Source organism: Erinaceus europaeus, chromosome 4, assembly GCF_950295315.1.
Source record: "Erinaceus europaeus chromosome 4, mEriEur2.1, whole genome shotgun sequence".
Classification (NCBI taxonomy): Eukaryota; Metazoa; Chordata; class Mammalia; order Eulipotyphla; family Erinaceidae; genus Erinaceus; species Erinaceus europaeus.
This window is the reverse complement of record NC_080165.1, coordinates 50375885-50398441: the sequence shown is the minus strand read 5'-3', so window position 1 is coordinate 50398441 and position 22557 is coordinate 50375885. Positions and strand designations below refer to the sequence as shown.

The window sequence follows — 22557 nt, the reverse complement described above, 5'->3', positions numbered from 1 at the left end:
CTAAACAAGACAAAAAATTAAATGTCTTTTCAGAATACAGCTTTTGTATTAATTCTTTTAAAGCATTAAAATTTTCTATGAAATATGCAACCTTATGAGTTCTTCATCTACTCTTTTTTTATTTATTTATTTTCCCTTTTGTTGCCCTTGTTGCTTTTATTGTTGTAGCTATTATTGTTGTTATTGATGTCATCATTTTTGGATAGGACAGAAAGAAATGGAGAGAGGAGGGGAAGACAGAGAGGGGGAGAGAAAGTTAGACACCTGCAGACCTGCTTCACTGTCTGCAAAACGACTCCCCAGCAGGTGGGGAGCCGTGGGCTCGAACTTGGATCCTTACACTGGTCCTTGCACTTTGCCCCACCTTTGCTTAACCTGCAGCACTACCACCTGACCCCTCCCCATCTATTCTTTAATACATATCAACTGTCTTTCTTCTTGACTCATAATTTTCTTTGTCTATTTCTAAAGGCTTAACTTTTGTTGACTATCACTTCTTTTTCCCAACTCATATTAGTCCACTCTAATTGGTGTGTGTGTGTGTGTGTGTGTGTGTGTGTGTGTGTGTGTGTGTGTGTGTGTGTGTGTGTGTGTGTTTCTGCCTGGCCCCATTCTTGTCCCCAAGGCATGTCAGTTTTCTCCTTGTCATTTGACACAATGCCTGTTTTAGGTGAGAGGAGCAGGGTATGGTAAAATTTCAGAGTGCTAGAGGCAGCAAAGTGGGCAACAATTTCTGCATGTATCATAAGGAGTTAGTAGCAAATGCCTGCCTTCCTCAGGAGGTCATGATGGGAATGGAGGTTTCTAGTATGTGATGCATTTTGTTCAGGATAAAAGCTCAGATATTATACTGAGATATTATACAATTATACAAAAAGAATTTATTCTCACCTTCCTCTTCACTCTCCTTGATTTGGTGTTACCTAACAGCCAACAACTTCATTTCTTCCACACACGGAAAAGGGAATAAGGATGACACAAATTCTATGGCCAGTACCATATCTTAAATGTGTTGCTGGCTGCAGCTCATCATTTAACTTCCATGGCACTGGCCTACCCTTGTATCTGTATTTTGTTCTCTGTTTTGTTAGATCTGTCCATATCTGGCTCACATTTGCTTTTCTTTTTTTTTTTTCTGCAATGCTTTCTTCCATCCCCATTTTCTTTTGTGGTAAGGTTACTTTTATAATACATGGTTAGTGAATACAAATTCTTTCTTGTCTTGCTTAAGGCTTAAACCAGTCATCTCTGTTCAATATTAGATACACAAACAACATTTCCTGCCTCAAAGCTCATCATGACAAATTTATAGAGAATGTCTGAAGCAGTTATATCTAGGTGCAGTTATGTTCTTTTTTCGCAGTGATGCTTCCATGTTACTTTTAATTTAAAATATACAACTATATAATATAAATGAGTATATATAAATTATACAAATATAACTAAAAAATATGAAGAATCATTTAGTTACATCTTTACCCCAAAGAAGCTGAACTTCACAATAGCACTGAAATCCTTCCTTCTGCAGTTGTCTTATTCAGTACTTTTATTGCTCTTGGAACATCAAGAGTCAAACTAGTTTTCTAGAGATGCATTAAATTGAATAATTAAAGGAATAATGGGAGGACAGCCTCTGTCCCGTTCTGAGAGTTCCTTGCCTTCCCCCAAAGAATTGATAAGAGAGCATGATTATTCAGGTAATTTTAAACTTTATTGGACATAAAAACGAGAGAGAGAGAGAGAGAGAGAGAGAGAGAGAGAGAGAGAGAGAGATGGGACCAATTTACACATGGTGGTCCCAGGTGAGAGACTGAGTAAGAGTAGAGAAAGACTTACATGATGATTTCTGGGTTTTGAACTCAAAACCCCACCTACACCTCCCAAGCCACACCTGTAACCACTCCCATCTCTGAGTGGTCCTGCCTGCAACATTCCAGCCACACCTGTAACCAATGCCATTTCTGGGTGGTCTTTCTCTTCCTCAGCAGAATGGCAGTTGTATCATTATTCCAGCAACTGGAAACTTTAAGCAGAGCTACTTCCCATGTCATCAGTTTGAACACACATGTTAATATTATTGGGTTCCAGATGCTACCATGATGCCAATCAGACTTCCCTGGGCAGACAACCCCACCAGCATGTCTGTCCTGGAGCCCCACTTCCCCAGAGCCCCGCCTCACTAGGGAAAGAGAGAGAGGCTGGGACTATGGATCAACCTTTCAACACCCATATTCAGCAGAGAAGCAATTACAGAAGCCAGACCTTCCACCTTCTGCACCCCATAATGATCCTGGGTCCATACTCCCAGAGGGTTAAAGAATAGGAATGCTATCAGGGCAGGGGATGGAATACGGAGTTCTGGTGGTGGGAATTGTGTGGAGTTGTATCCATTTATCCTATGGTTTTTGTCAGTATTTATGTATTTATTTATTGTTGCCCTTGTTGCTTTATTGTTGTAATTATTATTGTTGTCATTGTTATTGGATAGGACAGAGAGAAATGGAGAGAGGAACGGAAGACAGAGAGGAGTAGAGAAAGATAGACACCTGCAGACCTACTTCACTGCCTGTGAAGCGACTCCCCTGGAGCTACCCATTATGGAACAGTGATATATCCACACTTATACCCTCTGTCCTTCCTATCCTAAAAATTTAATTTTAATTGTATAGCTTCTATAGCTTTGGTCCTAGAAATTATGCTGCATTTATGCTTTTATTAATGAGGCATAGTAATCATTTTACTCATCACAATTATACAAAAAGGCCAAGTGAATAGAAAGGGGGGAATACAAGCTTGAAATATTAGTCCTATATGTTATCTGCTTCAGACTTTTTTGTATTCACTATTTTGCCCCATGTTTGTAGAAAATTGAAATCAAATACATATGTGCTATCTAAAAAGTCTTCCAGTTTCTAGATTACTCTTTCAAACATACATTTCACTGGGTTGTTTCTAATTGGACAAAGAGAGAGTACAGGAGAACCCTTTGCCACCATGTATTCATCATTGTAAAAAGAAATTATTTATGAAAAACTGAGAAAAGTCGCACATGTACAAATGACTATATTTTACTGTAAACTATAAAGCATTAATCCTCCCCAATAAAGAAAAAAAATAAAAATATATTTGGAGGAGCCTAACAAAAGAAATGGAATAATGTAAGATTAACCTTGGGGTCATTTCACTGTTTCATTTTACAAGTAAATCTTCTTAATTCTATTTACAAAAAAGCAGGTTATTATTGCTTTGACGGTTCCTGTGCTTCTCACTAAATAACTTAGATTCTTTCATCTGGATATTTATTCATCTCACTGGAACAGCTTTCAGTTTTCTTGAAAAATTAATTTGACTTCAGTATCTAGTTAACTAGGACCCTTTTGGGGCTAGGATGAAATCACACTGAGGGAATTTTGGTTTGACAAATAGCCATTTTGTGTGAGCCTTTGATCCTCCACCCTGGTGTTAACTAGCTGCTCCTTGTTTTGCTGAGGTCTGAGCAAGATCAAAGTTTGCTTGCCCACCAGGAGTGATCACTGGTAGGTACTGGTCAAATTCCAGCACTTCCAGCATCCCTGGGGGAAGCCCTGCAGCCTTTCCACTGGGGGTGCTTGTTGCAGTTCAGGTTTTTCCCTGTAGCCTGGAATATCATGTCCCTCGTGCTTGTGGAATGATATGCAGTCCTTTGATTCCCAAAGCAGGAATTCTTAATCCTTGTTTTCCAGCTCTCAGTTTTCTCAGTTTTTCTAATATTTCAAAATTATGAAAAATCATTCATTCTCATTCACTTTTACTTAAAGAAAAATACAGATGACCCTTGTATACCACTGGTGTTAGAGGTAGAGTTGAAAATCCAGGTATAACCTCCCCAGAGACCTACCCCACTAGGGAAAGGTAGAGAAAGGCTGGGGGTATGGATCAAATCAACCTGTCAGTGCCCATGTCCAGTGGAGAAGCAATTACAGAAGTCAGACCTCCCACCTTCTGCATCCATAGAGATCTTTGGTCCATACTTCCAGAGGGATTAGAATAGAGAACCTTGTAATGGAAGGAATGGGATATGGAACTCAGGTGGTGGGAATTGTATAGACCCTCTTATTCCACAACATGCCGATCATTATTAAATCACTAATAATAAAAAAAGAAGTTGAAAAATAAGAAAACACAAAGCAGAAGTTGAATTGGGGTTGGTGTATTACACCAAAGTAAAAGACTCTGGGGTGGAGGGGAGAGTTCAGGTCCTGGAATATGATGGCAGAGGAGGACCCAGAGGGGATTGAATTGCTATGTGGAAAACTGAGAAATGTTACAGATGTACAAACTACTGTATCTTACTGTTGACTGTAAACCATTAATCCCCCCAATAAAGAATAAAGAAAATCCAGGTATAAAAAGTCTGCATCTAAATCTGCGCTGAATTCAAACCTGTGTTATACAAGTGTCAGCTGGACATTCAAGACAAGATCAACAAAATGCTAAAAGTGTTTGGAAATTGTTGCCAGGGTGATCAGGTGCCATATCTATGATAATAAAACAAAGGTCTTGAAGTAAAAGAATAAGTACTACTTTAAGTACTGACCTTGAAAAAGATCACTGAAAAGCATCTAGTCTCACTTAACAGGCAGTAAATGTCACCCTGTCCTGGAAGGCTAACATAGTCTAACTACAGTCTCCTTCTCTGACAGATGGGGAACTCTCCATATCGAATGATGAAGACTCCCTGGAAAATGGGCCTTCCCTGAGCTCTAGCCAGCTGTCTCTGCCTGCCCTGTCCGAAATGGAGCCAGTCCCAATGCCCCGGGATCCCTGTTCATACGAGGTGCTCCAACCTTCAGACATCATGGATGGCACAGGTAATGCCTTGGAGTAGATTTACAACAGCCCCCTAGCATATAACTTTAGAGAACTTTGACTTGTCTGGACACAAAGTTCTATTTTGAGCTTCCCCCCTGAGCATAAAGATCTCTTTAAAAAAAATGAATTGGACCAACTAGCACATAGTAAATATAAAAATGTGGAGGACATTTACAAATTTTATATGATAAAAACCCTTTGATAACCTTAATCTCTTTAAAGATAATAACTTGGTTTTGTGATATCCATGATATAAAGTGTCAGTGTTTTTTTTTTTTCCCTAACTCTCATTTCAATTAAAGTGAAATATTGCTGGAGCCAGGCAGTGGCATACAACTTGGACATATATGTTACCATACACTAGGAACTGGGTTCTTCCATCTCCATCTGCAGGGGTGAGGCTTCTTCACAAGCAGGGAAGCAGAGCTGCAGGTGCCTCTTTTATCTCCTTCTCCATCTCCCTCTCCTCTCTTAGTTTCTTTTTGTCCTATCAAATAAAAATAAAAAAGAAGAAAAAAATGGCTACTAAGAGCAGTAGATTTGTTTTACAGGCACTGAGCCCCAATGATAGCCTTGATGGCAGAGGGAGAAAGAAAGAGAGAGGCAGAGAGAGGGAGGGAGAGGGAGAAAGAGAGACAGAGTGAGAGAAAGGGAGTTGGTGGCAAAGGGAGAAAGAGAGAGAAAGGGAGAGAGAGAGAGAGAAGGCTACATTTATTTATGGTTCCTCTCTAGCTCTCCTATTCTTTTTTTTTTTTTAAGAAAGGGTTAATTAACAAAGCCATAGGGTAGGAGGGGTACAACTCCACACAATTCCCACCACCCAATCTCCATATCCCACCCCCTCCCCTGATAGCTTTCCCATTCTCTATCCCTCTGGGAGCATGGACCCAGGGTCGTTGAGGGTTGCAGAAGGTAGAAGGTCTGGCTTCTGTAATTGCTTCCCCGCTGAACATGGGCATTGACTGGTCGGTCCATACTCCCAGTCTGCCTCTCTCTTTCCCTAGTAGGGTGGGTCTCTGGGGAAGCTGAGCTCCAGGACACATTGGTGGGGTCTTCAGTCCAGGGAAGCCTGGCCGGCATCCTGATGACATCTGGAACCTGGTGACTGAAAAGAGAGTTAACATACAAAGCCAAACAAATTGTTGAGCAATCATAGACCCAAAGCTTGGAATAGTGGAGAGGAAGTGTTAGGGAGGTACTCACTGCAAACTCTAGTGTACTTCTGCTTTCAGGTATATATTTTGCAGTAGTTTATGGATACGTGTGAACATATGCTCTCTCTCACAGAAACTGGTGTATATCTAGCTTTCGGGACTTTGTTAGAAAGTGAACCACCTGAGATGGAATTAGAGTATACTATGAAAGGAAAGGTCTCACCCGAGTAATGAAGCTGAAGGGTTGTCATTCCACATGTGAAGTCTCTGGACACAGTCTGAAGTGAAGCATGTTGAGGTGGCAATCGTTGTGTTGGTTAGGTTGTGATAGGCAGATGCAACATTATTTGATATGGATTGGGAGAGGCATATGGGAAAGTGGGCCCTATCCAATGGTTCCAGGACTGGGGGAAGTAGAGGCTCTATAGTGGAGATGTGAGGTTCCTGCTGTCTTAGGGTTCAAAAAGACAATCGATAGTTAATGTTATCATCACATTATTTGGTAATTGGGTTAACTTTGAAAAGTCCTTTTGTTAGGGTTTGCTGTACAGTATCCAGTATCTTGTATATAGCTGTGCTATTGGTTGCTTCTGATCTACTTGGTCTAGGCTTTTGAGAGAGTCTGCATATCAATTACACAGCCTCTATATTGAAAAGATTCAGTTTGTGTTTTGAAAAACTTCGAGACATACAATTAATTTTCCCCCTCTCGTATTAACTAGTGATTTCTAAAGATATTAGCATTCCCTAGATTCTGATCCCAGTATACTAGTCAATAATAATATCAACTTAGTAAATTATGTTACCATGTCAAATCAATTACTGTGCAATTGTTCATCAAACTGCAGACAATTTATTGATTAAATTTTGTCATGTTGGCATCCTAGGAGGTGGCACAGTGGACAAAGTGTTGGATTTTCAAGGATTAGGTCCTAAGTTCAATATCTGGCATCATATGTGCCATAGTGATAGTTTCTTTCTCTCTCTCTCTCTCTCATACACATATTATCTTTCTTTCTCTGATTAATACATAAGTGAGTCTTAAAAATAAAAATATGTAATACTGATGCATTTTTGATACCATATGACATTGACTCTCCTCTTGCACCCAATATCCTCTGTATGACCAAAACTCATTCCCTTCAATTTTGCCAAGTGGTCTTGATTAGACTGCAGATGGGACCCTCCCCTCTGACAGCCAGTGAAGAGTGGTTGGTTTTATTTTCAGGGACTCTCTTGGGATATCTCAAGTGTGAGTAGAAAGACCATGTCCCTTCTCCACACCTAGACAAAATTCCTGTCAGCAAAGTTCAAATGAGGGGTGAGAAAAGTGGCATTTGACTGAGCCAATTCCTATGATTCACTTTGTTATTTTATGAGTCATCTATTGCTCCACCAGTAGACCTAACATAGATAAAAATAAGTGTTCCTTGAGGCAGTGGAAGAATTTAGGACAGTATTCACAAGGGTTATCTGCTGGCCTTTTGATGTTACAAAGGATATGATAACCCAGATTAGGAAGGGAAAAAATTCACTTAGAAGCTTTCATCCCAAGACAGTAATGAAAGGGTGTGGAGGAATGAAACTGAGTTCCATTTTCCTCCACTCATTTGCTCGTCAGTCTGGGTAGCTTTTCCCAACTAAAGCAGTAAATTATTACGTTAGCTAATGGTCTTTGCAACTGTGGAATCATACACGTTTGGTTGTTACAGTGAGGTTTATCATCCCAATGAAGTCAGAGTTTCATCTGTCTTTAGCAGGCTGCCAGTGTGATAGGAAGACTTGTGCTCCCACCCATGACAGCTCTTGACTGGAGCCAGTCACAGGTCCTCAACCCTAGAGGGAAAATGGAGAAGGGTGAGCCCAATGCACAGAAAAAAAAAAAAAAAGGAAAGAAAAATGACTATTGAAACAAGAGAAGAAGTAGTAAAAGTATTCACTTAGAGTCTCCTTTGATTTCTCAAAACTTTCAGAACTGACAGGTATAAGAAGGTGCTCCCAAATTCCCTCACCACACTAACACTCATCAAGGCCACTGCCAGTTCTGCTCCAGGACCTAGAGAAGTAGTGCCTAGGCATGTGGAGGCAGCCCTCTGTGACATTAGCTATCTGGGCATGTTCACCACCTCATACCCCAGACCTAGGAGTAAGAACTCAACAAGACCCACTAGGCCAAAATGAATCCATCGAAGTCACACTTTCTTCCTCCCTAGCAAAGCATAGACAGATCCAATGGAGGGAGCCAGTGTCCAGTGTTGGTTTGTTTCATAGAGGGGTCTCTTCATCCCTGATCTACTACACTTGCCATTTGTTGATTGTTACTGTGGTTCCATAAGTCCCATTTTAGAGCCCCCACAGAATTTTTTTTTCTGCAAACACCAAAGCTGAAGTGGTGAATCTTTGAGTGGTTTTGGAAAGTCTTCTCTCTTTTTTTAAAAATATTTATTTATTTATTTATTCCCTTTTGTTGCTCTTGTCGTTTTATTGCTGTAGTCATTGGATAGGACAGAGAGAAATGGAGAGAGGAGGGGAAGACAGAGAGGGGGAGAGAAAGACACCTGCAGACCTGCTTCACCACTTGTGAAGTGACTCCCCTGCGGGTGGGGAGCCTGGGGCTAAAAATGGGATCCTTATGCCAATCCTTCTGCTTTGTGCCACCTGCGCTTAACCTGCTACACTAATGCCTGACTCCTGAAAAGTCTTTTTTTTCTCCTCCCATTTTGCTTTTTTTTTTTTTTTTTTTTTGCCTCCAGGGTTATCGCTGGGCTCGGTGCTGGCACTACAAATCCACTGCTACTGGAGGCCATTTTTTCCATTTTACTGGATAGGACAGAGAGAAATTGAGAGAGGAGATGGAAGATAAAGAAGGAGAGAGAGAGAAACCTGCAGACCCGCTTCACAACTTGTGAAGCATCACCCCTGCAGTTGAGGAGCTGGGGAGGTGTTGAACCAGGATCCTTGTGTGGGTCCTTGCACTTAATACTATGTGCACTTAACCAGGTGCTTCACTACCTGGCCCCCTACTTTTCTGCTTCTGTACCCTCCACTTCAGACACAGTCTCTCTCTCCCTCTCCCTCTCCACCCCCCCCTCACACACACACACACACACACACACACACACACACACACACACACACACACACTCAATTTCTGATAGCCATTCTTTAACATACATAACAACCTGCAACAACAGCTCTTTGCTGTGTCACTAACCCTGTGTCCTGTCCTGTGTTGCCTATTGGCCCTGCCTATGGTGGTGCGTTTGTGTAATGTGTCCTGTGTGTCCTGTGGTTGTCCCCTCAGTGTCTGAAGATTGTCCCTCTGCCAATGAGTCTGGACTCCTCCTGTCCCAAGATCCTTCAGCCAAACCAGTCCTGCTACTGCCCCCCAAAAAACCTGCTGCTTTCTCTGGAGACCATGAGGAGACCCCAGTGAAGCAGCTGTCCCTACTCAAGCAACCCCCTGCCCTGCCTCCCAAACCCACTACCAGGATTGCCAACCACTTAACAGGTAAGTCTTCTGGGGGCCTGCAGCCCTGCCTTCCCTTCAAGGGATTGCTCTTTGCTTGTTTTTTTTTACTATGAGACCTGATAGAACACTTTGGTGAGGTGGCTCTGTGGGATGTCTGAGTGTTTTGTGTGTGTCTTGATACACTCAGTCATGACCAAGGTTTGTATGTTTATGTCAAAAAAACTTTCAGTATGCACCTGCCAGTCATAAGCCAAGAGCCTTCAAGCATATGTATCTGTAAATGTACATTGTATTTATGTGACTAATTCAAGATCATTTGCCCATCTGAATGGATTAGATTTAACATCTGTATTTTTACAAAGATAAAGAGTTGTACCTTGTCCCATTCCTAATGAGTTTGTTGAGGTTTGACATTTTTTGTCTTAAAATTATTGACCTGAAGCCAAATATATTTCACTAATTTTAATAGCAAGATGTATATGTTATATGATCTATTTTTAAAAAAGAATTAAATAATAAAAGACAATGCAGGTACTATGGGAAATTCTTATAAAATATGTTTAGGAATGCTATCCTATATTTAAGTGATGATAACTTGATAACTTTACCCCCAGTTTTTAATTTGGGCCTATTGAAAACCACACTTAGTTGTACACTAACACATGAATATGATGCCCTTTGATGAATAAAGGCAGTATCATTAGGAACTGAAGATTTCAGAAGCTGTTTATCCCCTCTTGATAATGATTCCGCTTGATACTGATAGCCAGCTACTTTACAATATGTTCACTGTCTTTAGATAGAGCCTCTAATTGATTCCAATGCATTTTTGTACGAATGAATGGTGATGGAGAAAGAGATCAATGTTGTCTTGTATATTTTAAAAAAGAAGTTCAATTTAAAAAATTAGTGGCTTTTTCAGGGCTGGCAATAATTTGCAGTGAAGACATGATTACACCCTGCTTTCCAAGTTCAATCATTGTTGTTTCCAAGATCTCTCTCATTTGGTGCTGAGTTTCGAATCCAGCTTAAGCTTATGTCAAACTTTTATATGAATGCACCCATCCAAGTCAGTGTGGTTCACAAGAACAAATTTCCATCTAGAGATGCTAATCAAACCATTTGTAACATGTCAATTCAGTGCCTCAGAATTTCAATGTATGGAAAATTGCAAAGAAAAAAAAAAGGCCCCTCAAAACTTTCCTCAGGAAAAAAAAAAACTTTCCTCAGAAAACTATTGTCCATCTAACTAATAAAAATCAAATACCTTGGGCCAAGTGGTGGCATTCCTGGTTAAGTGCACAGGTTATAATTCACAAGGGTCCAGGTACAAACCCTTAGTCCCCACCTGCAGGGAGAAAGCTTCACAAGTGGTGAAATAGTGCTGCAGATGTCTCTGTCTCTTTCCTTCTCTATTCTCCTCCCCTTTCAATTTCTCTTTCTCTATATCCAATAATAAATACAAATATGAAAAATAAAAATCAAATAACTCAATATAGCAAGTCCTTATTTAATTTCAATTGGCTCATAGAAACTGCTGTTTTGTGGTCCGGAAGGTGGCGCTGTGGCTAAGGCACCAGACTTTGAACCATGAGGTCCTGAGTTCAATCCCTGGCAGCGGATGTACCAGAGTTATGTCTGGTCCTTTCTCTCCTTCTATCTTTCTCATTAATAAATAAATAAAATCTTTTTAAAAAATAAAGAAAATGCTGTTTTAAGTGAAACAAAGAATAACAAAACCAGTTTTTACTACAGGGTAATTGATTCAAGCAAGAATTAAGTTCCTATGACATATTTCTAAATCAGAATTCTAAATAAATCTTAAAATACTTCTAATATCAACAATCCTTTGTACTCATTCATTTTCTAATCCCTTGCACTCATTCATTTTCCAACCCACTTATTCTAGTTCAGTGTGGCCAGAAGCTATCCCAGCAGCTTAGGGCACAAGGCAGGACCTAACTTTACATAGGACACCCTGCTATCACAGCACAGCACGTACTCACTTGTTCATATTGGGACAACTGAGACACACCAGTGAACCTAGCATACTCATCATTATGGTGTGAGAAAAAGCATACTCAAATGTGAAAAGAATGGTCCCAGCGTGGAATAGGTTGTTTTCATTTCTCATCACGTTATAATGAATTGTCATTATCCAAGAGCCTGCTGTGCATAAACTTTTGTCATCTGCTTCTTGTCCTTAGTGATACCTTCTGAACTGATTTTCATGTTGGCAAATATTCTGCAAAGTGATTTTGTTAGCTATTTGGTGTGCAGGTCAGGATTTATTTAACTTATCCCTTAAGGAGGCTCTACCTTCTATACTTGGGGGAATAAAAACAGACATCTTTTACAGTGTTCCTACATCTTTATAAGCATTTCTGAGTTTATGTTAATTTATTTGTAGAATTACTACTTCTAATTCTAGAAATAAATCATGCTCCTTTAAAAGATATATTCATTTTAGGACTTTGATATAAAATACCCCTTCAGAAGGATTAAATAGTGGACAATAAACCCCTATAAGTGTTATTTATTTATTCAGCATATCTACTTTTGAGCAGAATGTGATGAGAGATATTAAAACATATACAGATATATGACATCTTAGTGACTTTATATATGAAATAGTACTAAAATGACTATTGTCTGGAGCAATGATTATAGTTTAGTGCATTCTGGTCAAGAGTTACCAGAGAAGAATGAAGCTGAGATGACTTACAAAATGTGAAGGGAATTTATAAAGAGAAAGAGCATTTCAGGAGATATTTTGGACAATGACTTAGAAGTGATACTATTGCTGCAAGGAGTGTCTGGGCTGGGGTGGAGACATCACAGAAAATACTAAGAGGTTCATTTGAGAAGACACATAAGGATTTAGATTTGACTCCTACAATAATGAAATGCCTTTGGAGATTTTTTCTCTTTATTTTTTTATTAGGAGGTTAATGGTTTACAGTAATGTTGTTGGCACTGGAGTACAATTTTTCATCTCACCAAGATAGATGTCTATGAAATTAGGTCCAAACTAGGTCCATCATTGTGTACCAGGAGCAGAGAGCACTTGGAGATTATGAGTAGAAGACAGGTAAGAATGAAAACTAGCCTTTAAAAATATATCCATGACTGCTGTGTACAATGAGCAAAAAGAGGAAAGATACCACCAAGGTCAGGCTATTGTCTCACTCACCACAGTCACTGGTTCAATTAAATTGGATGGTTTGACTTAGAGGGACAATATTAGAGACAACCCCAGTTACTGAAATATGAGGTAACAGATATTTAATTGATAGAGTGGTGAGAGAAAGAATGTTATTAGATTTTCTAAAAAAGAGTTGGTAATATTTTTAACAATGGTCTTTATTTTTATCTACACTTCTAATTGATCAAGGTAGTGAGCTTCAGCTATATAAATTCTGAACTTAGTCAGGATTCCACAGAACCCATGATATATGAAAATATAGAAATTAGTCCAATCTCTCTGGTGTCCCTTATACTTTTCTGAAGAGAGTGGACTTTATTTATCTGTAAGCCCTCACCTTCGTATAGCTTGATTCAAATGGAGACAAATATATAAAAGCTAATAACCCTTACCTGGTATAATAATATTGTAGCTGGTGGACTCTTAAATAAAATGAAGACAAGAGAGGTGGATATGTTTATGGGGCATGAGTGTAATGTTATCCTTTTGGGTTTAAACTCAATTAAACTTGCTTGATTTCTGTAAGTGAGCAATCAGTCATTATGAATTTTCATCACCATGAGGCAGCTACATTAACCCTGTTCTGCTACTAATTACTCTAGAGACATCTGGGCCATGTCAAAATGAATTAATAAACTAAGACTTATTAGAACTCTGAATAGAGGCTTAAGAGTTTTAGCATGCTCTCAATTTCATTGTTTTGTTGACAATTTTGAAAGGAAGTAGAACAATTTGAAAGATACTAAACATGATTAATAGGGAGTGCAGTGGTTAATAGTCTGAAGGAATGTTGAAGACAGCATGAACCTGAACTGGGGCCACTTCCAGACACACTATCAAAGACAGATGTGCAGAAATAACTGCTTTGGCATTTGCCTTTACTTTACCAGGAAAGCCATAATTATTTGAAGACTCTTTGTCTTACTAATGTCTGTATTTCAGTCAGATAGAGAAAAGCTCTTTTGCTCTGCAAAATTGTCTTTCTTACCTTACCATCCTCCTCTACCATCTCAAGTCTTCCTGTATCATCATACACAGTGGCGTGTAACACAAAGTCAGAAGTTACTGGGCATCAGATTTTTATCTATTACATACTATATAGTACCTAGTAGTATTGGTGGCATTATGGCATTAAGAGTATCATCTGAAATGACTGATCTTCATAATTTATTCTTCTTGGAATATAGGTGACCCCAGAAAGAAATAAAGTGATTGATGCAAAAAAAAAAAAAACCTTTCTGTCTCCTATTTTTCTAAGTCTTTATCATATTTTTCCAGCTAAGCCCTGAAACTCAAGTATTAAATATTTCATTTTGCATAAGGTGTTCAAAATAGGTACCCCATAGATACCTTTTAAATGAGGAATAAGTAGCTTAAATGATAATTGACTTCACAGTCTGACATTCATGCTTGAGTAATAATGACAACTACCCCCCCTTTTTTTTGAGAACTTTACAATGCATTATTGAGTCATTTAAGGGAGATGCTATTATCACTGTTCCCTCCTTTTCATAGGGGAGGGAAATGAAATTCAGAGAAGGTTTGGACTCAGTAATGGTTTCATAATAAATGTCAAGAGGGGCTTTTGTCTTACTCCAGAGATTTCACTTATAACCATCTTCACCGTGATACCTAATCAATGAATCCTTAGTCTTCTATGAGCTCTTTATTTTCTGTTGTGTATTTTACTCTGTTTTGAGAGATTGCAAAGTCTACATCTTTATATAACTAAGAGACAAATAATTCAGTCTTTCAAAAAATAAGTAAGTAATTTTCTTAAGATTACAGTTGGTGGAGTTTTGAAGAAGAAGTCAAAACTAGACAGTCTGTAAGAATCAAATGTGGGGCAAGTAATAATAGGGAGCATTTGACCACAATTACAGACTGACAATTCAGTAAAGAAAGAAAACTATGCTGATTTCTCTCCACAACTCTTTCTGCTAATGTGAACCTACCCAGGGCTTACTTGTACTATCTTTATAACATGAAAGGCAAAGAAACTTACTGTACTATAAGAACTTGGTTGATTGCTAGTTTCAGCATTTTAAAGTATCTGCAATTAGGAATTCACCTAACAAATGGTATCCTTGCTCATAGAGATTTTCTAACCCCAGCACATAGCTAATGAGAATCCTCTATTCAGAGCTTTCAAGTTCCACTTAAACTCCCTCTCTAGTTTTTTGGGCACTGTCACTGTTTTACAGTCACATTCTGATCATTAATTTCATTATGTTTCTCCATTGGCTATCCAATTTTCTGTCTTTATGTCTTCCCCCATTCCCTCTTCAGCCTCCTCCTCATTTTCCTCTATCAGTCTCTTTGGCTACCCTACAAACAATCTTGTTACCTTTGCCTCTGAGCTTGGTTCCCTTGTCAGTATTCTATTCTGATAGTGCAAGAAACCAAAGGTTAAACCACTATGACCTTGGCCCCTATCTGTCTTTTCAAATGGGGAAAAATTGGAATGTAAGCTAGATGGAAATCTGATGAATGCTTTCACTTTTTAGTAGCTGATACCTAGAAGGAATAAGGAATTTACTCTTTATACTTATTCATAATTGTTCAGTCTTATTATTCTTTATCAAAATATGGAAATTCATTTCTTGATACACATGTAAACTATTGACAAAAATGTTTTAAAAGGGTTCTTTCTGCTCTAGCCTCTATTATCCCAGCAAAGGTTGTAGTAAAAGTAGCCTTCTTATTATTTTTTTTTTTTAGTTTGGTTATGTTTTGTTACATTATATATTCAATTTATTTCACATTGAATTTTTTCTTATTTTGATACAAGCATAAAATTAAAATGTTAGCCATTTTTCAGTTATAGTTCAGCAATGTTAATTATAATCGTATTATATTGTACCAATTTCCCTACTTAATCTTCCACAATGAACACATAAAAAAATCAAAACTATAATCATTAAAAAAATTTACTTCCCTCTTCTTTTTGATAATTCTATATATTGTTTCTATGAATTTAACAGCTGTACGTCATGTGACTGGGATCATACAGTGTTTTCCCTTCCTTAGTATTATGATGTCCTTAAGGTTTATCCAAGTAGTAGAATGTTTGAATTTTTTTTTCCTTTTTAAGGATAAATGACTCTTAAATTTTGAACACCCAGTATGCATTAAGTATTCTGCCAGTGCTACTTAATCCACAATGTGTATTCTCTAGTCATTTCTAGGAGTTTGAGGCAATCACAGACTATTGTAAGATGAATTATATGAAGATGTATAAATGTAACTTTAATGAAATTCAAGTAGTGAGGGTCAAGTGATGGTCCACATAGACTTTTTAAATTTTTTTATATTTACTTACTTATTTTCCTTTTTGTTGTCCTTGTTGTTTTATTTTGTAGTTATTACTGCTGTTGTTATTGATGTCATCATTGTTGGATAGGACAGAAAGAAACTGAGAGAGGAGGGGAAGACAGAGAGGGGGAGAGAAAGACAGTCACCTGCAGACCAGATTCACGGCTTGTGAAGCTACCCCCCCCTGTAGGTGGGGAGCCAGGTGCTCGAACGGGGATCCTTGAGCAGGTCCTTGCGCTTCGTGCCACGTGCGCTTTAGCTGCGCTACTGCCGGACTCACTGCATAGACTTTTTGTTGTTGTTGTTAGAGAAATTGAGAGAGGAGGAGGAGAAAAAGAGAGCGAGAAAGAAAATTAGACACTTGCAAACATATTTCACCGCTCGTGAAGCAGACGCCCTGCAGGTGGGGAGCAGGGACTGAAACCCGGGTCCTTGCACTTGGTAATATATGTGCTTAACTGGGTGCGCCACTGCCCAGCCCCCTCCCTACTATGTTCTTTGCTAGCACTGCATATCAGCAAATCAGGAGACCTTGTGAGGAAGTGAAGCCTTTCTGAGACATGAAAGGAGAAATCAGATGATCATTTGCCCATAAATTCATAGCAGGATAATCGTTTCTTCAGGAGAAGCTGTGAAAATTATGCCGTGGCGCTGACATCTGCCATAACTAAAATTTGATTCTTGTGCATTCTACAGTGTTTAAATGAAACATGATAATCTATATGAAAAAGCAGCCCTTTACAAGAATAGTGGTTAGAACAGGATAATCACCCATTGGTTAAATTTCATAGTCTAGTCTTAGTTCTCATAACATATAGTGTAAATTTTAGGAGGAAACAGGGATACTATTGTAGACACTATTTGCGAAAATTTTATAGATCAGCTACCAAAATAACTATAAAGGCAATAAATCTAAGTGTCTCCTTCAACAAAGAATGAGTTGTACGTGTTGGACAGGTTAAAGGTGAGCTATTGTGCAAGGCTAGAGATAAACTGCATTTTTCTTTTTAATTTTTATAGATCTGTCTTGAACTTATATGTGCTTTCACTGTGAATGTTCTGTCACTCTATAATTCCATGTATTCTATGTAGTATTTTGTCTTATTTGAAAGGAGTTAGTCCTTTCAAAATTCATAGGTTTATCCCCTGAGTGCATGGCTAATGAGAGTTCAGAACTTTCTAGTTTTATAGATACTACCACTGTTCTACAGTCACATTCTGATCTGTAATTCTGAGAGAGTAAGATGAGATGGCATGTTTGTTTTCGCCTCTATAATGATCTTGATCTGCATCTCCCTAATGCTAACTGGATATTTACAAAAAGCAGACCTTCCCAATGGGCCCTGCCAGCTTAATACACCTTTCAGTTTTATTGGGTTGTCAGAAAAGTTGTGACCCATTTTGACATAGAAAGATGTGTCAGGACTTTTCCAACAGCACAGTCCACCTCTAGACTTTCTCATAGTCCTTCATGCCTGTCTTACAGAAGTTTTAGTTCAATAGCTCAGTTACCAGTTTAGTGGCAATCTCCTTGTCTGGTGTCTCTGGGCACCAAGCACTAAATTAGTACTGCAAAAATAGACACTACTGTATATTCACTTAGGTTATTTATAATTTCTAACAAAAACACTGGTGCTATCTACTGTTTTTTGTTTTCAGAATTACAGGAAGATCCACAGTTTTAACCCTTTTGAGAGCAGTTTTCCTGACAACTATGTATATGTTTACTGTCTTAAAAAATCTAACTTAGGGACTGGGGAGATCACATAATGATTGTGCAAAAGATTATTAGGCTTGAGTCTCTGAGGTGTCAGATTCAATCTCCAAGCCAACCATAAGCCAGAGGTGAGCAATGCACTGGTCTCTGTCTGCCTGCCTGCCTGTCTGTCTGTCTCAGTCTCTCTGTACCTTTCTCTCACCATCTCTCTCATTAAAATAATATTAAAATAATTAAAATAATATTATAAAATAATATTTAAATAAAATAATATTTATAAATAATATTAAAATAATATTTATAAATAAAATATAAAGATAAACAATAAAGATGTAAAAAATAATTTAGTTAAATGTTCTTCAAAGGCAGTATCTTCATGTGACTTATAAATGTCCTTTATCTACAACTTAGAGAGGCATATTTACACATGTTGCCATTTTCCCACAAGGTCTTGGAGTGTGTGCCTTTAAAAACAAGCCTGCTTCTTTGTGGAAATCGAGTGAGTCATCAACAAAGTAAGTTTCTGGTACTGTTGCTGCATATGCCATAACAGGCGTCAATTTTAGAATCTTCAGAAGGTCTCAGGACATGGTTCTCACAGATGGTAGGTAGTAGTTGTCATCTCTGTGTGTGCACTGTCTTGAGAGAGCAAATCATATGTGGGATTTTAACACAAATTACCTCTTTGTCCTTATTTCACTGGACACCATCTCTCTCAGCACAAGAGATCAATCAATGCAATTTTGCCTTTGCAGGCATTTGACCAGAAAAAAAAATATCTAAACTGCCATAGAATTTCTGAGGTGGATTTAAAGGAATTGTTGAACTGCTATGAATTCCTTTCATACTCTTGGGAGAAATCTGATTTAGTGGATTAGCAATGTTAAAGTCTTACCTTGAGTTTTTCAGACTTTCTTTTTTTTTTTTCAGACTTTCCATTTGCATTTCATTTATTTTTAAAAGTTTATTTACTTAGAGAGAGAGAGAGAGAGAGAGAGATCTCAAAGCATGATTTTGACCACAAGGTGCCAGAGATTGAACTTGGGACCTCAGATTTCCAAATCATGTGTTTTGCCCATTAAGCGCCACTCTGTGGCTATTTATGTGCACTTCTTACATGTCCTTTGTGCCTTTTGGTGAATGCCTATATTTATGGGAAAAGATCAGAGTTTCTAACTCAATGTAACAAGGTGGCAAATGACTGAAACATTCTTTCAGCACATTTGCTCATTAAGACACTAAGTGCTACTATCATTGACAAGTACTTCTGATAGACCAGTAGTTGTAAATGCACTCTTAAAGCAGGTGTTAATTTTTTCAAGTGAGAAGAGAGGCTAAGAGTGTATTATTTTTTTTTATCTCATTCTTCATATAGATTACAGTTCCGTGGCACAAGAATCAACTGCAAAGGCAATCTAGGGTTTTCATTTCCTTGTCTCGTCATAAACTAGAGCTGTGCATGTTTAGAAATACAGCCCAGTAGGGTTTTATGGCTCTGTGATACAGTTTGGGCTTATTTTCTTCTTCTTTGGAACTGGTCATTTGAGCTCTTTCTACTTCATCAGCATAGACAGTTTTATGAACACACTTCATTTAGTTCAGAAGCAAAGTGAGAAGGAAAGAACCATGTGTGTGTCCCAGCAGAACCAACTACTACTATGATTAAAATGCTAGAGGGTGAGTGTATCATCCAGCTTTCCATAAACGCCAGGCATCAGATATAACAATGAGATGCAAAGCTTGGTTTTCAGTGAGGTGCTTTCAAAGTAATGGAGGCATTTTTATCCCTGGATTTTCATAAGGAAACAACCTAAGATCCCTAAAAGTGAAGTTGTCCAATTAGTTAGTAACAGAGAATCCTGCCTATTCTTCCCTCTTCCACATTCTTTTCCACTTGTTCTCAGTGCCAGTGCAGTGTGAAGTGTTAGCAGAATGCACTGGAACATGGACGGCCCTAACATCTTCCTTTAATAGTGTTTTGTTTTTTACAACATAGAGAACTGCTAGAGTGGTCCTTTGGAAGCCTCTCTGCTCCACTTGATTGACTTTCATCTGTTTTTTGTTGTTGTTTTTTTTTCACCTCCCTGCTTATGTAGAACCACCACACATTAGATCACACACTGCTACTTTCCTTCTTCCATCCTTCCCCCACCCCCACCTCTGGCTGTGAAGCACCTGGCTAATTGAACTCTCCCAGGTGTGCAAGAGTTCTGTTGAGGATTCTGCAAATTGTGTTTTTCAACTTACAAAAAAACATTTTTACGTTATCCTGTCCCTTACCAAAAAAAAAAACCTATGAAAGAGACAGAGAAATTACAGTTTTTATTTCAGAATTGATTGACTGTATTTGTTGAATTCCTAGTAATCAGCAGAGACTGTACTGGGGTTATTTCATACACAGGTCTTCTGATAGTCTGTATGGAGAATTTTTTATATTTTTAAATTTATTTATAAAATGGAAATGTTGACAAGACCATAGGATAAGAGGGGTGCAGTTCCACACAGTTCCCACCAGAGCTCCATGTCTCATCCCCTCCCCTGAAAGCCTTCCTATTCTTTATCCCTCTGGGAGCATGGACCCAGGATCATTGTGGGGTGCAGAAGGTGGAAGGTCTGGTTTCTGTAATTGCTTCTCCACTGGACATGGGCATTGGCAGGTCGATACATACTCCTCTCCAGAGCACTGTCCCACTAGGGAAAGAAAGAGAGACAGGCTCGATGTATCTCCATACATCTCCATACATTTTTACGTCATCAAAAATCATCAAAAGCCTCTGAACACTCAGGACCAGCCTATAGATTAAGCACAAGGTGAATGTCCTCTTCCAGCAGGCCCTGGCTACTTCCCATTTAGCCAGTATGCATGACAGTGTGGAGTCTCCCTGTGGACCTTATCAAGATGCAGATTCCCATTCAGAAGGTCTGGGTTGGACCCTGAGAATCTGCATTTCTGATGAACTCTTAACAGCCTGTATTGCTGTTCCTCCAAGAACCACACTATGATAAACAGAACTTTAGTGCAGAGTAAATCAGCCCCTTAGTTCTGTCTGGTTCTAGGGCTATAATGACAAATGAGTTGAGAAGCACAAGTACCAGCATAAGGATCCCAGCTCAAGCCCCCTGGCTCCTCACCTGCAGGGGGGTCACTTCACAAGTGGTGAAGCAGGTCTACAGGTGTCTGTCTTTCTCTCCTCTTTGTCTTCCTCTCCTCCCTCAATTTCTCTCAGTCCTATCCAACAGAAACAACAGTTATAACAACAATAACAATAACCACCCTAACAAGGGCAACAAAATGGGAAAAATAGCCTCCAGGAGCAGTGGATTCATAGTGCTGGCACTGAGCCCAAGCGATAACCCTGGATGGAGGCAAAAAAAAAAAAAATGAGGAGGAAACCCAATAATGTTTACTAAGCACCTTGCACACACTTAGCCTCACTCCTACTAGTAAACAGGTGAGGAAACAGGCACCTAGGTATGAGGAATGAAAGAAAGGGGAGAGAAGGTGGGGTTAAGAGTGTATTTTTTATCTCATTCTTCATATAGACTACAGTTAAGTGGCACAAGAATCAACTGCAAAGGCAACCTAAGGTTTTCATTTCCTTGTCTCAGGTCATAAACTAAAGCTGTACTATGTTTAGAAATTAGAAGGAAGGAAGGAAGGAAGGAAGGGTGGAAGGGAGGAAGGAAGGAAGGAAGGGAGGGAGGGAAGATAAAAAGCCACCTTTTATTTTGTGGATTCTTTATAATGCAGGCACCAAGCCACATCAATAACCTTGGTCACAAAAATAAATAAATAAACAACTTATAGCCAGGCATTATGCTACATAGTTTGTGGACTTTGTCTTCTTTAACTTTCACAATAATTCTAGGCCATATTAACTCACCGCCATTTCACAGATTGGAATGGAACATCAAAGAGATGAAGCAATTGCTGAGGTTAATGGAGCTGAACAAATGTGTGATTTTGTGGTTTATTTTCTACTTCTGCTACGACAGATTTCTCAAAGTGTGGTCTCCACATAGGACAGAGTGTGCTGGGGCTTACTTATAAAGCAGACCACTCATTCTGAATCTCTAACACCCAGGAATCTGCCTCCTCCAAGCCCTTCAGTGATGTTGATAAAATCATGTCTTTTAAAATTTTATAAGTTGGACTGGAAAACATAATAATCTAATGCATTTGGATAAACTCTCAGGAAAACTACAAACGCTATTTTTATAGGAACAATTTGACTATTTATTGATCAAAACAAAATTCTGAAGTAAAACTTTTATGAATAATTTTGTTTGTTTTTTCTACCAGAGCACTGGTCAGCTGTGGCTTATGGTAGGTGGTGCTGAGGACTGAACCTGGGACATCAGCCTCAGGCATGAAAGTTTTCTGCATAACCATTATGCTATCTTCTCCACCCTGAAGTCATACTTTTTAAAATTATTTATTTATAAAATGGAAACTATGACAAAAACCATAGGATAAGAAGGGTACAACTCTACACAATTCCCATCACCAGAACTCTGTATTCCATCCCCACCCCTTACAGCTTTCCTATTCTTTAACCCTCTGTGAGTATGGACCCAAGATCATTATGGGGTGCAGAAGATGGAAGGTCTGGCTTCTGTAATTGCTTTCCTGCTGAACATGAGCATTGACAGGTCTATCCATACTCCCAGCCTGTGTCTCTCATTCCCTAGTGGAGTGAGGTTCTGGGGAAGCAGAGCACCAGGACACATTGGTGGGGTCGTATGTCTAGGGAAGTCCAGTTGGCATCGTGTTAGCATCTGGAACCTGGTGGCTGAAAAAAGAGCTAACATAGAGAAGCCATATTTTTTAATGCAAACTTGT

General features: G+C 38.8%; 1 protein-coding gene across 3 annotated transcripts in view; it reads left to right on the top strand.

The window, feature by feature from the left end:
• Positions 1 to 22557, top strand: part of PHACTR1 (phosphatase and actin regulator 1) — a 348094-nt gene that overhangs the window by 241451 nt on the left and 84086 nt on the right. For 2 of the 3 annotated variants that reach the window (XM_060189337.1, XM_060189335.1), the window contains exons 4-5: positions 4683 to 4850; positions 9310 to 9516. In XM_060189337.1, coding sequence (XP_060045320.1) covers positions 4683 to 4850; positions 9310 to 9516 — 375 coding nt within the window. The remainder of the gene's footprint in view (positions 1 to 4682; positions 4851 to 9309; positions 9517 to 22557) is intronic. The other variant, XM_060189336.1, reaches the window with a different exon arrangement.